General features: G+C 43.5%; 1 protein-coding gene across 1 annotated transcript; it reads left to right on the top strand.

Annotated features, from left to right (window-relative positions):
• Positions 1 to 675: 675 nt before the first annotated feature.
• Positions 676 to 14,922, top strand: LOC104468505 (the record flags this gene model as incomplete). The annotated part of the gene is made up of 19 exons (XM_010082677.1): positions 676 to 849; positions 946 to 1,004; positions 1,139 to 1,231; positions 2,906 to 3,033; positions 4,410 to 4,556; positions 5,710 to 5,781; positions 6,726 to 6,893; positions 6,986 to 7,082; positions 7,942 to 8,159; positions 9,179 to 9,332; positions 10,216 to 10,424; positions 11,662 to 11,779; positions 12,664 to 12,869; positions 13,480 to 13,597; positions 13,679 to 13,845; positions 13,970 to 14,070; positions 14,151 to 14,272; positions 14,533 to 14,716; positions 14,799 to 14,922. Coding segments are annotated over exons 1-19 (2,514 nt in total), but the record flags the coding sequence as incomplete, so codon positions are not given.
• Positions 14,923 to 15,166: the final 244 nt, after the last annotated feature.

Below are 15,166 nucleotides of genomic sequence, written 5' to 3' on the forward strand. Positions count from 1 at the left end.
GCCACAAAAGCTGTATTTTTAGCTCACCAAGCCTCTCAGCCTTCCCGCTTCCTGGGGCACTTGCAGTCCCAGAGCCACAGCTCCCACCAGGCTCAATGACTTTCTCTTCTCAGGCAATATGTTTGGCCATGTACAGACCTGCACATGGTCTGACTGCTTCAGTGATATTGGAGCACTTCTGAAAACAAGATGTTTTCACCAAAACGCTCCCTGATAATCAAATAAATCAAAGGGCGACCTAACTGGATCCACAAAAGAAAAATGTGTAGCTGCCAAAGAACTGCTGTTATCTCTGGCATGGCTGGGTCACTGGGACATTTCACAGTAACAAAAATGTATTTCCTGTGTAGACCCATTTAAAATACCTCTGGGGAAATGTTTCATGTGCTCTTAAGACCTGAAGCCAAAGCTACCCAACCAGTTTGTAAGGAATGAGATTACCTCCCAGGAGCTGATGGAAAGCACCAAGCACCCTGTTGCACTCATGAGAATCAGGCTCAGAAGCAGCATCTGACCTTGTAAATACCTGGCAGAAGGGTGCTCTGCCCTCCCAGCGAGGGAGGCTGCCTCCCACTGCCAGGAGCTCAGATAACATTGGAGGACACATCAGGATTCAGCCCAGGCTTCCCTCTGCAACAGAAGCCACTGTCCTCCCCTGATTCACACGCAAGGTTCGGAGAAGCCAACACAATCTCTCTCTTGTAAAAGGTGAGCTATACTTTTCTTCCTGGATCTGACCAAGTTCCCTCTCCACAGCTGAGTCAGCTTTGATTCAAAGGGAGGAGGACTTTGCTGCCCATGCACAGGTCTCTGGGGACAGATGGAGGCTGTGGGTTACTCGCTATGCAGGTAATGAGACTTTGGTTGCTGCCTTGTTCATTTTCCATCTTGATCTTTTTTTTTTCTCTGTTCACCCCATCATTTGTTCATGTACTTACACTGCAGGATCTGGCTGCTTTGCTTGCTGTTCTGGCTGGGGCAAGGGAGGCAGATGGCTCCCCCAGGTTGGTGAAACATGATAAAAGGATAGCAGGGAGAGGCAAGGATGAGAACTCAGTTATTTTGCTTGCAACAAATTGTGCCTCTTCTCTGCCCTCCTGTCCCACTGGCTCATGTGCTCCATATGTGCTCCCACCAGGTTTTGTAGAGAGCAGTTGCCACTCCAGGATTTTTTGGATGAAACTGAATAAACTCTTACTCCAGGGAAAGTTCTTCCAGCTGGAAATCAATGGTGAGTCACAAGTGGCTGCGCCGAGTACCATGAAGTCTGGGGAGTCATGCAAATGATAACAGTGTCTGTGATCTGGATGCTGCTGTCATCTACACAATAGTTGGTAACTGTCCCCAGAGAATTCGCAGAACATCCTTGCCACCTAGACCTGGCCTCTCGCACCTCAGTTTGGCCAATATCCCTACAGATGAGTAAAGCTTGTATCTACAGCCACAGTCCCCTTTGCTCCTTACAACTAACATGCTGGGGAAAGGACAAAGGATGGTCTGAGGAGGAAGGACTGACATTTGGCTTTCATTCTTTCCTCTGCTGAGCCCTTACACACGTCTAGAGAGGAAAACAAAGGCCACACTGCAGCTTGGATATGTCCTGGACAGCACAAATGACAACAGCAGTGTCGGCTAGGTAATGCCCAGAAAACACACTCCCAAAGAGTGCTGAGTGCTGCAGCAATTAAAGGATTTTTTAAAAATTTCCTTTTTATTTAACACCACAATGGCAGTTAAATACCCTAGTTCAGATTGAACAAAGGCTTTCTATTTTGCTGAGGAAAACAAAAATCTACTTACCCAAAATGAAAACCAGAAAATGTGCACATCAGGATTGAACAAATTATGTGATTTCACCCCAAACCAGATTTCTTTCTGCTGAGATCAGTCCACTTTTTTTCTGGGTTTTGGGTTTTTTCAATTGATTTGGAGGCAGAACTGAAAAAGTCAAGTACACCAAGGGTGTGGGGAGAAGTGATAGCATTTATGAGAGCAACTGATATCGCTAGAAAAAACAGACCAGCCTTCAGGCACAAAGAGGTTGTTTGTTTCTTCCAGCTCTATCAGTTGGTCCCATAAAAGCTATTCCCTCTTCTTCCAAAATTCTTCTCATCTGTCTCCTTAGTCTATCCTGGCTGCAAGAATAAATCTACTGAAACAGCAGTTATTAGTTCTATTCGACACGTAAAGATGACAGACCAATCTAGAAATTACAACGGCAGCTAGTTAAACCCTATCTATTTGTACAGATTCTTGTGTCTGACCCAAGACTGAACTAGTTCCTTAACCAAAGGGCAGATAATTAAGAGAATATGATGTTATTAACCTTATCAGTATCAAGAGCTGAGCACAGCCAGATCCCACCGTGCTTGTTACTTGGCTCTCCCGTAGGTTTAACAGCATGTAGTGACTTGCCAAGCAGAGATGAGCCGCAAACCTGAGCAATCTATAGAAGAGCCCATCCAAAATAGGTCCATGACTGCATCCTTTGATCAGTGAGCAATGAATTCTCACAACCTGAGGATTTTTAGAAATGGATCGGCTTAATAGCCCATAACTCTTTTCTAGAGTGTAAAATCAGGGAGGGATAAATGTATGTGACACCCCGGAGAAACTCTCCATAGTAGCACTTCAAGGTGGCTGTGGCACAAGCTTCTGGACACAAAGAAATGGGCATTAAAGTGAGCATAATGTGGGTGAGTTTGAGACATGCCAGACTGCCTCATGCACTCTAACACATACCAGCACAGCTTCACCAGCTTCTTAATAGCACACATCGCTGGAGACCACCCAAACCAGCTGGACCTCTTTTCAGAGGAGACTTGTGTGAGGGCACCTTAGGACCACTCTGCCCCATGACTTACCCTGAGCTTTCCAACCCACACAACGTTCCCTTTTCCTGTAGATCCTCATGCTGGCCCCATTCTGCTGGATGAGAAACTAGCATCTCGCTGTGGCTATGTCCTGTCAGAAGACGTGTGGGGCAACCCCGTCTTCCGCGCATCGGTGCTTGGCTGTCACGTGGCCAACGAGGTAAGACCCAGAGATGGGCTGAAAATAATTTCAGACAGTACATTGTCTCCAAAAAGACAAGATTGGGATATTATATGGCATTCCAATGTCATGTTTTAAGAAGTCAAGAAACAGTAAACTCAAGGAGTTAGTGTTGATGGTGTGTAGAAATGAATAGGCAATGGCTTTCCAGTACGAGGTTTGTTCACTGTGACTGACATGGGATTTCCTCTCTCCATGAAACGACACTTAGCCTAATGCTGCTGACTAGCTGCCAGTTCTCAGGCATATACTTGTAGCTGCTGATTTGCCAGAGAGTTTCTTGAAAGCCTCTCTGGAAAGAAGTAGGCATCTGCTTGAAAAAGCAACATTTGCAGTGTGATTCTGGCAGATCATTTCCTGGCTTAATTTGTGTGGTAATGTGCCTGTTAACACATGCCTAGGAACGTAGCTCACACACATCTGTTAGACCCAGATTTGTCGCATGTAACTTTAGCCATCTAAAAGATAATGTCTAGTCTAAACTAGTTGCTTACACTTCCACAATAGTCAACGGAGAGAAACAGGCATCTCCGGAAGGTGATTCACCCCTTCCTAAAACGTGTAAAAGTTCAGCCTGGATTTTTGATTTCCAAATGTTAGTTGAGATGCAACGTACCTAGAAACAGAACATATCAGAATAGAAACTTCATTGCTTGTCCATGTTTAGTCTGGCTGATCCTGGAAGCCACACAGAAAAAAATAAGGTAAAACTTCATGGGCAGAGGTTATGCTAACAAGAACGGGTAGGGCGGGGGTGGTGTACAGTGTGCAGTGCAACAACCAGGATTTCCAGATTGGAAATTTCTTTGGAAAGGTTTTGCCTTTTTCTGTAGAAAAATATACATCCATGTCAGATAGAAGCACAGTCCATGGCTTCATGTTTGTCTCCTGGAGAGCTGAAGGACCAAGAGGAGCTCTTAGTGAAGCTACTCAAGAGAGACACTAAACAGCACTTGTAGGACAGATCTGAACTACCTACACCAAACTAAGAACTCCAGTACTCTCTCTCCACGAGGAGGCACATAGCAGTCATGAATGGGAAGAACGGGAACCAGCTGGTCAGGAAGGTTAGATCTTCCCCTGGCTAGCTGTTCCTTAATACTGTGGCAAGAATAGCACTGAGATTTGATCTGAGGCAAAGGCTGCAAGTGCTGAGACATCTCTGTCTCAGAAAGCCCCTGAACACAAACCACTTAAGACAGGGTGTTATGTTGGAGAAACTGTCCCTACAGCTCTCAACCTGTTCTCACCCTTGTAAACCCCTCTTGGAAACAGGACGCTGGTCTGGATGGTCCCATCCAGCTGCTCCTGGAACCTTCCACACCATCTGCTGAATGGCCTGTTTTCCTTCCCAGGCAGATGAGCTGTTTTCACTGACTGTGAACATCAAGGTCTCCTCATTTTCAAGCATGAGGGCAGCTGTGACCTACACTTACCCTATGTACTGCTCCTACTCTTCCTGGGCTTCAAGAGAAATTGTATGTGAAGAAAACTACATGGAGGTAAAATCTTTCCCACTGAACGCGAAGCTACATCCAAGCTCCCTGCCAGGCACAACCACCTCCAGAAATCCCTGTTAGAAGCTGGTTTTACACTATGTACCAGGCATAATAGCGACCTGCTGACATTCAGCAGAGGGTGTAACAGTAGATACTTATTAGTAACACATTCACATGTCATAGGTATTTTGCACGCAGTGAAATTCAGTTAAGTGTACAGATGATGTAAGCCACTGCAAGAAAATGAGCAGCCAGTCAGACCAACCTGTTTAGCTCATGAGAGCTTTATTTTTATGTTACAAAGTGCCACAGCATCTGCCAGAATGTCATCCTTATATTTGAAATAATAAAACCTAGAGTTTGCAGAGCTGCACCCCTGCTGCATCACAGAACTTGCAGACATCACTAGTGAGACGGAACCTGCCTCCTGCTGGGTGGTACCATTTGGCTGTCCAGCCTGCTACCAGCATCTATGCACTAACGTAGAAATAAGGCACTAAACAAAACAAACTTCACTACCTTTTGTACACACCTACTAGAGGCAGGACAAATAAAGCATATTTTTCCTACTAGGACTTGAGGCTGTGTATTCACAGCTGGCTGTTGCAACACACTTACACCATGGTACAGATGTCTGGGGCAAACACCAGCTCCCAGCTGAGTGCCCAGAACTTGTCTCACTCTGCAGCGTGTACTGGCAAGCATTACACCATAGCATCTCCCTTAGGCACTGGGGATCCTGCATTTTCAGAGGTTCAGCCTGCATGGGAAGTGGGAACCAGTCCTGTCAACACCAATAGCCTGGTTCCCTATACAGAGAGACCCAGATGCCCCTGAAAGTCTCCAGAGTGGGATCTATTTTACAGATTACCAGATACAAAACAGGACTTTAGATTTACCTGGTTATACACAAAGCATTCCCTCTGCTGTACACGCACTGCCATAAATGCCGTGGCTTTAATCTTCATTTTAAGACCACAGAAATTATCACTATCAAGAACCTTTCTGGAAACACTTTAATTACCTCCAGTGAATGTAAATTGCTAAATCCCGACAGACACTGGAGAAGAAATCTGAAAGCCCTCTCTCTGCTCCCCATGCCTGTAAAAATGCTAAAGGTTTGTTTGTTCCCAACAAATCTTCTCTGTGTCCCCAGGTGTCAGTGAAGACCGATGTCCCCGCAGTTTCAAATGACTACACAGTAGCATGGATGTCAGCACTGCCAGAGGTATGAAGCAGAGTCTTTCCTAACAGTTCCTAGCCTGCCTCTTCTCACTAATCTCATGAGTTACTCTTGGGGCATAGCTCCATCTCTGTCAAAAAAAGGGAGATGGCAAAGATGCCATCAAGTACCAAAAAAACCTCTGAAGTTTTCTTAGAGCTCTAGACTGCAAAAAGACATTTAGTTGGGAGAACAGAGCCATATGCTTGTTACATTAGTGGAAACTGAGTTCAAGACAAACAAAGGTAGGTGGTTCTTCACACAATGGGCAGTGAATCTGTCAAACTCCTTGCCAAGAGATGTTGTGGCTGCTAACAGCTTGCTCGATCTCAAGGAGAGTCTGGAAAAAATGAGCGAAGAGAAATCTGGTAAGACATACAAAATACAAAGAAGCTACAGATAACTCAGCAGTCCCTGAGCCGAAAATTATTTGAGGCTGGAAAGTATTAGGGGGGAAATATATACACTTGTTCTATTTTTCTCATGTTTTACTTGCTCCTTATGCCCACTTTTCCTGTTGACTGTCCCTCCAAATGGTTATCATTTCAGGGCACTCTGTTTAGACCAGTATAGATATTCCTCTCTTCTTATCTTTGACACAGTATGGCTATGTATTATAAAAGGAACTCTGTCATTTGGCCTCTGGACTGCTCCAGAATCGACAGATATGAAAGAAACCATTTTATTCACAGCAAAGGCACTTTGTCCAAGGGGATTTGTTTAAGGCCACCAGTCTATGTTTCTTCCAGGGCTGCCACAAAGACAACTTAAAGAGCTACTGAATTCCTTACCTTTATATCAAGGGTGTTTCTTGCCTGCAGTGGATTAGCAGAGTCTAGTGTGACTCCGGTTACTCCAGGTTCTAAGAGGAAAACAGATGTTACAATATCATAGTTTTTTAAGAGACTTTGGTAGACTTAGATCTCATGCAGCTCATCTCTCTCTTGCAGACTCAAAATGTTGCATACCAGCTATGGCAACTGATGTTTGTCTCTCCATCAGGGAGAAAGACAATAATGGTAAGCGATGCAGCAAAACTGGGCTACAGCTTCAATAATACGCTGTCCCGCGTGTACCTCCGTGCGCCCTACCACAGCAACGAGTCTGACGTCAGTGTGGTGAGTTGTTGGTCTTGATCAGACACAAAACTGTGCTGTTTCCACTGCCTCTCTAGGACATCAGTTCTCTTTTTCTGCCCACATCCCAACAGGTCAGTGGTGTAAATATGAACATGGTGACTTCCACTTCCATGTACAGGCAGCGGTGGCTGCTTTTGATGATTGACACAACTGTCTCTTGTCCTGTCGGTAAGGACTTCTTCCTTGTTCACCAAAAATAACCGCCTAAGGAGGTAGTAGAAAACACAGTCTCCCCATTTCCCTGTGACCTACTCTGTAAGAGAAGAGGTTTACAAGCTGCCCCCAGAGCAGCATGAGCTGAGTCCGAGTCAAACATGTTCCCTGCTGTGATGCTACATTACCTCGTTCCCCATGCACTGTCGTGCCTTGTCTCTGGTTTCTCAAACCCACATGTTAGATGCAGGGAACTGGACACAAGTAAAACCACTACAGAAGGGCCAGGGAATCTTCCCTGGAGTAAACTCACAGCCTTTGCTCTCCACTGTCCTACAAATCTATGTAGGGGATGCAGCTCTGCATTGTTGGGACTCACCTAGACCTTTTCTCTGGAGAGACAGAGCTAGCCTGGCTTTTTGCAGAACAGTGGTGGCTGCACCTCCTGTCTCTCACAGAACACTATTCATTTGAACAATTGGTGAGGAAGCAGGGTGTTTTAAGTTATCGTGATCTTGAAGCCAATATTTCAAGAAGGCCTAAACAGGTGGCTGTGCCACACTTCTTTTGACAGTAAGGCAAAACCCCTGGGACAAGAAGGACAACAGGGTGGGTAACTGGGAGCATGACTGTTGGTTCTTCTGAATAAATTAACTACCCATCTGAAACTCGTGATGCAAGTCTACTTTGAGCATCAGGGTTTCTGTGACAGAACAGTCATCAGTTGGCTCATATCCTACAAGGTGTTTCATTAGGGAAAGCTGTAAAGTTACCCTGCTGAAAAGGAGTATTGGAAATACAGCCATGGTATAGTGAAGACTCACCAGTAATTCCAATTGCCCGGTGTTCTGGGACTGTCTATCTAACTCAACAGATGGCATCAGTTTCACTGACACTACGCTAACATGGACTGTGCCAAGTGTTATCCCAACATTAGTGGTTCAAGAATTCACCTTTCTGTCTAAAAACATTTTAATGGGAGTCGATGGCCAAGTCATAGTAAAACCAGAGCAGAAGAACTACTTACTGGAGCACAACAAGACACACATCAGAATAACTATCCCTATTGGAGCAGAAGGAGGCAAGCTAAAGGTTAGTACAAACCCATCACATACCAACACATTTGAGGGCCTGCACCATGGAAGATGTTTCTAAATCATGATCATTCCAAATCATTCCAAATAATGGTTGATTGCTGCTTAAAATTCTTAGATACAAAAAATATTTGAAGACCTACGTGCTCCTTCTCTGTGTTTTGAAAGCACCTGCTCAGAAACCAAGTATCTCTGATTACAAAACGTAGGAGAAGCAAGACTACTTTTTCTTAATAATCTATAAAGTACACTAACAAATTAAGAGTGAAGAGATTCATGGGCACTAGAGTCCAATTATCTGTGTTGTTACATTATGAGAGTTGTCCTGGCACACTTCTGACTTGAGTTGATGAGCAACTTCCTTGACAATTTCCATGAAGGCTGCATGAGTTAGCATGGGACCACGCTCCCAGCATGTAGTTTGGGTGAAGCCATCTGCTTTGGCCACAGTATAACCTATGTCAATCTATAATTTACAGGTATAGAGGCAGTGTCCAAAGAAATGTTCAGTATAAAGGAGCTGGCAATATTCTCACAAAGCTCTTTACCAGTTAGATTTGTGAAAATGACATGGGTGTGACTTTGGCTTATCCTGTTCAAAGTTCCCTGTTTGGTGTATCAGTGGACACTTACATCACTATGTGTATGTAACACCAGGCAGACTTGGTCTGAAGAACTGTTGGAAGCCCTGACAACCTTTCGGAGTGAACTGGGACAGATTGAGAAACACGACAGCTAGTTCAGGGATTGCAAAAAAAAAAAAAAATGCAAATAGGGTCACTTACTAAACTTAATGAGGACACCCCTCCCAACCCTGATACCTCCTTACTGAGAATCTCAGCAGTATCTGAGACAGATATGGACCAGACAAGTGGGCCAAACTCCCTTAGAAAAATCCATCCCAAACTGTACTAGAATACCATTTTCTCTTTCTAGTGTAATAATTTTAACCACATGCAGTCATTCCTCTATTGAGCTATTGAGAATTAAGTCTTAATCACAAATTTTACCTCCTAGAGCTCCGTATCTGGTGGTGTGTACGGAGTCATTTACAGTATTGACTTGTTCTTGGAGCACACGTGGACAGATGCAGACTGGCAAACCACAAAGTATACTGTCATCAAATCCATCACTACACCTTTCATGCCACAAATACCAACTGTTATCAACAGTAAGTCATTCCTCTCAATGCCTTTTACCAATCTCTTGCTTTTGCTATGTTATACATTGTTCCATTTGACCTCTGCCACACACCGACATTCACCAGAACATTCTCAACTCCCACTTCCATTTTGCTAGCTGAAGTCAAGATGGTATTACAAGGTATTACAAAAAAACCTCAAAACTTTAGCCTTAATGGATGTGTCATTTATCACCTGTCATCATGGGATGAAATTAAAATTATCAGTTGCTGATAAGACAATGAACATTTTTTTCACACTATCATTCAGATTTTTCCAGTGAGCCGTGGGACCCCAGAATAAAAATGTTACATTGTGCAGTTATCACACTGGGGAGAACTGTCTTAGGACAGCATTTATTGATGGCATTTTCTCCCCAAAACGGTCTGCATTTGTTATCTAGGGAGAATACTGAAATCACTGTGCCAACCAGTGGTGTAGTAATATTTTTTCAATTATATTTTCCAATGCATTAAGCCAGTAAACAACTTTGGAGCTGACTGGATAACTGGTATAGAAAGAAAAAGGAGCCTCTTGGCATACAATATGATAGCTTTTCCATATTTTATGTGGCTGAACTAGATTCTAGATTTCTTTATAGGAAAGTTATCGCACATCATAGTGCACCTCTAGAAAGTTACTGAACCCACTTGCTAGCAAGTTGTATGTATTTGTTGCTAATTGCCTGCAGCTTGAAGAAACTCTCGTGTACTCAGAGTATTTCAGATCTGACTAGAACACAAACACTCATTAATCAGAGCCATTAAAGAGATGGCTGTTGGCTAAGTTTCCTGGAACTTGAATGGGAGGCCACCCCAACTGTCTTCGTTACTTGATCCACATCAGCAGTAATTTGATGTTCTCTCCCTGCAGATACCGTGCCAGACGAAAGGCTATTTAATGTTGCATTTGGACACTTTCTTCCCGATGTCTCTCTGGTGGCAATCGCAATAGGAAATGTGCCATTTACCCTGAGGGAAGCACAGCACCATGGGTTTAAGATTTTTGAAACTCCTTTTTCTAACAGAACAAAAGGATTTATCCTGGAAGTCTCTTTTGATGATCCGTATGTTCTAAAGGAGGTAAGACACAGCAGGTCACTTCAGCAGCTGAGTGGAGGAGGTAGGGCAGTCCCTTTTCAAAACATAGTTCATCTTTTATTAACCAACAACTGTTCCTCCATCATAAAGGTGTCAATGAGTCTAAACTCATCTGAAATAAGATTAGAGGCTTGTATATCCCCACCTTGCTCTCCCTAGGTCTCTGGGATACATGCAGCATCAGGTGTGATTAGATGGTATGAAATATGATTTCCTTTAGTGTCTGTCAGCATGGCTAATGCCCGAGCATGTGCCCAGCAGGAAGAGGTTTGTCAAACCTCTACTAAATCCTGTCCCTTGAAATAGAAGTGCCTTGGAAAAATAAATCAATTATTGCAATCCTGCAAACACCGATTACCAACGTCCAGTAATTCCTGAACCTACTGTTTGTGAGAGCCATTTGACCACTGGCACAGGGCACGCAATGTGTGAGCACATACAGGCAGGCTCAGGGTATTCAAAATGTAATTTTGTTAAGCTTCAGACCATTTCTAATGTAAATACTTGGGAAAAGTATAAACTCACAGAGGGAATTCAACCTCTCATCTTAGTGGGAGGATACATAACTGCAACTCCTCTACCGCTGTTTCAACCAAATCATGCAGGGCTGTGATGCTATTTTCTCTTACAAGGAACAACATTGTGAACATACAGGATCAGAGGTTGTGCAAATAGTTTTCAGGTTGCAGTCAAACCACAGTTAAATTGCATTATGGATCAAAGCAAGCCAAAAATGTTCAGAAGTATTTCTTTCAGGTTGAACAGCAGGTTTTGCTTTAGGGGCACTTTTAGTGAAGTACATGAGGATATTGAGAGGGGTCTCTCACAGCATCTCCTCACACCTTCTGTCTCATCAATTACTCACTCTCTCGGATTCAGCCAACGCTCTGAGTGAAGAATAAGAAGGATTTGGACCCAGATCTCCCTCTATGAGCTCTTTCACCAGCGGACTACAGAGGAAACACCACTGTGTTCACTTCTGCCTCCATTTTTTGAACAGGCACTACATCCTCTGCATTTATGTTTGGCTGAAATTGCTGCTGAATCCAGTCCAGATTTCTGAATAGTTTTAGGCCAACTGAAGTGATGTTTTTGGAGACTGAGCTATTTGCAGGGGAGAGGATGGTGCTGGAATATTATTTAGTGCTGCTCAGGATATACATGCCTGTCTGTGCTGGAAACCATTGCTACTGCAGCCTTACTCTTCTCTCTCTTTCAGTATGTGAACAGAAATGAAACAAAATACACTCTCCTTGTTAACTACACTATAAGCGTGGGTCCGGAGATGACACTCTATTATCATTCAGCAGAGGTGGAGTGTATGATAGCTGATATTGGTAAGCTTTCCCCTGATACTAACTGGTTTGCATCAACAGCACGGATCAGATTTTCATTGAATTCAGTGAGAACAGCATTAGATGGAGGATGAGAGCTTTTGGGAAAACCCCACCCTTCAATAGCTCATTATTGGTAACATAGCCAACTTGCTGCTTTTCTGATGGCAGCTCTTCTGCATACTGGCAAGACACTCTGCCCTCAAGACATTGAGAGCAATAAAAACTAGTGTGTAGAAGAAGTTGGCTTGCAAACTCAGCAAACAAGATGCCTCATGACTTGAACATACATCTACTGGCAAAACTTTCAGACGTTGCTACGACTTTCAGTTTGTCCTGAGCTGCAATTCTGCCTCTGTGTTCAGGGCAGAACTCAACTGACTCAAATAAACTGCTGTGAACTCCAAAGACAGCATTTCTGTAAGGAGACAATCATCTACTAAGTGCTGTGCTTAGCAGGTTACTGAAATAGTCAGGAAGTCTGGTTGGTATTTTCTCAAATTTCTTCCATTTTGGACGCCCCAAAGGTGACAGTCTTCTCACTGTCCTGTTTTATATTTGAAATAGTTCTGGGTTCAACCCAAAGAAGACTGACCAAAAAAATATATTTACATAGATAGCTCAGCTTGCCTTACTGAAACAGGGACTAGTCCTGGAAGCAAGCTGACAGGCCACCACCAAAGCATGAGGATTCCTGATCCCACTGATTGTGAGCTGCTACATGCACAACACAGCCAAAGCCCTACAGATGATGCCAGGATGCTCGTAACAGCGCTGCTGCAGTGCCAGTGCCAAATTTACCCGTGATAGAAATCCGTGCCTGGGAGAAACATCATCGCTCAAACCTTTCTTCATTGCTAACTCTTCATCCCACTTTCTTCCCACAGAACTACCAGAAGCAGTTGGTTACTGTGATGAAGAAAACCTGTATCTAGCCATCCCTACTTTGGGCTTGCACCAGTATTGGAACCTGTATCTTGACAACAAGCCCCTGAACCGGCACGTTGCACTTACCAATGGGTATCTTGCAGCTACCAATTCTACACACTTGATCTTGCAAATACCTCTGTTTGCTGTGGGAGTTGTCTATGAGGTATGTGAACTGTACAGCAATGCCTTCTTTAAAGCACGCAGAACTGTTTGCTCATACAGCCACAGTTTGCAGTGCTGTAGTATTACACTTATTGGAAAACCTCCAGAGGGAAGGACTCTAAGCCAGTGCAAGTAGGACAAGAAGTATCGAACCTGGACCCTTCTGGAAATGCCATGTATTATGTAATCTGCAGTGCTAAATTGTCTCTAAAAGATATGCACCGACTCTTCAAAAACAGACTCCTCAGTATTTTTAGTAAGATGAGGCAAAATGTCCCATCTGCACTGAGCCAGAAACAATATTTCAATATAGCTTTTATGAAAGAAGCTCTTTTAAAGGAACATTTTGTAGAAATGTTAAGACATGTCAGGGGAAAATTGATGCTGTAATAAACATCTGAACTATTCTACAATAATCAGCCAAAATTTATCTCTCAGTGACCAATTAATTCATATAAGAAAACTTCTGTCCCCATGTTGCATCAGGCTCTTCACAATGACTTAACTCTTGTGACTTGTTAGCATTCAAGTGGCAGAAGCTAAAAAGCAGAACTTCGTACATATGGATCACATGCCTTAACATAAAACCTCTTCCATCACCTTCTTCACAGGAAGTGTCCTTTCAGAAGATTAAAGCAAGGTTTAATGTTGCCCTAAGGAAAGTGAGAACTATGGAGACCTTACAGACATTCTCCGTTGGCTGCACTTTTAACTCTGCGGCATTTATAAGTAAGTTATACAACTGATCAATCAATAAAAAGATCTGTGGTTCTTTCCTTGAGTTTATAACCAACTCTCTGATTTTCTCAGTATGCCACCCAGATGGTACCATAATGATATCTGCCCAAATGAAGACAGTTCCTGCCATTAATATGAGTAAAACCAAACTAAGGGATAGCTCTTGCAAGCCTAGAGAGTATAATGAAGGACATGCCTTCTTCAAGTTCCATGTCACTACCTGTGGCACTTCAGTAAGGGTAAGCCCATGGCCAGAGCAGACACATCTGCTGGAAGTCTCTGTCTCTTGTGCATTTTCTCTTTTGTTCCCCTGCCCCAGCTCCTGAGAAGATCCAATTTTTAATGAGCTTCCCATATGCACAGTTTGAAGGTGATCACATTATTTACGAAAATGAAATCTCTTATGAGAAAGAGACTCTTCCAGGACAGAGTATACCAACAATCACAAGAGATCCAGACTACAGGTAGGAGCTACTGCTCACTTTGGTACAGCTGCTGGAAAGTATAAGTGCACACAAAAATTACCTTTTCTCTTTCCCAAAAGACTAACAGTCTTGTGCTACTATCGAGCAAAAGAAACCTTAGTGCTAGGTGCCTTCAGTAGTGATCCATCCACATCACCTGCCTTTGGCTCTGGTACGATGGTACCAAGATCAAATACTGCAGGTAAGCAATTCTCTTCCTCCATTTTTAAAGTTCTGTCACTCTTTCAGTTGTAAGTTCCTCTGTTGAGACATGTCCTGCTTCCTACTAAAGAACCTCACTAACGTCTCCCTTTCTGCAGTATACAGAAGGACAAGACAAGCCCTGAATGTAGTTTCAAGAGTGGCCAAAGGTAACTCTCCTAAGAAAATCAGAAAATTTCCAAACATATTTCAATCTAAATAAAATTAAACAACAACAAAATCCCTTGACGTTTTCTCAAGATGAATCTTTCGAGGAATTCTACGAGCCCGACATGGCAATACTCAAGCGACCTGTGGACCCTGTGTTTCTCGAGGTGGAGCTGAAAGATGAGAGCCCCGATGCTGAGTTATACCTGGAAAACTGCTGGGTAACCGGGTCTCTAGACTTCAACAGCACCCCAAGATGGAACATCACTGTGGATGGGCAAGTAGTTATTGAATGACTGACGTGTTTCTCAGCAAAGCCCTCATTTTTTCTAGATCTGTTGGTCTGTTCTCTCAAATAGGTGTGAGATTAAAGGCAGCGAGTATGTTGCAGAGGTCTGTCCAGTTGCTGTCAGCCCCAGGGTGAGACACCCTCCTCATTTTAAAAGGCTGGCAGTAAGGACCCTGGCACGCCGACTGGAACAGGTAAGATTAAGCGAAAGGCTCACCTCCCACTCATGAACGACCCTCTGAACTTCTTCCAACCATTTAAAAAATAGTCAATTTAAAGACCTCACAGACTTAAGACCTAGACAGAATTCAACCCAAGGAGCCTGACTGGTGCACAGCTTTAACTGAGTTCTTTTCTCAAATGTGTTCTGCAACAGTTTCAGTGACTTGAGATTGGACTAGCTGGAGTAAACAAGAGAGTTTGGTATGTAAATGTGAT

This window comes from Pterocles gutturalis, unplaced genomic scaffold (assembly GCF_000699245.1).
Source record: "Pterocles gutturalis isolate BGI_N339 unplaced genomic scaffold, ASM69924v1 scaffold25476, whole genome shotgun sequence".
NCBI classification, from domain to species: Eukaryota; Metazoa; Chordata; class Aves; order Pterocliformes; family Pteroclidae; genus Pterocles; species Pterocles gutturalis.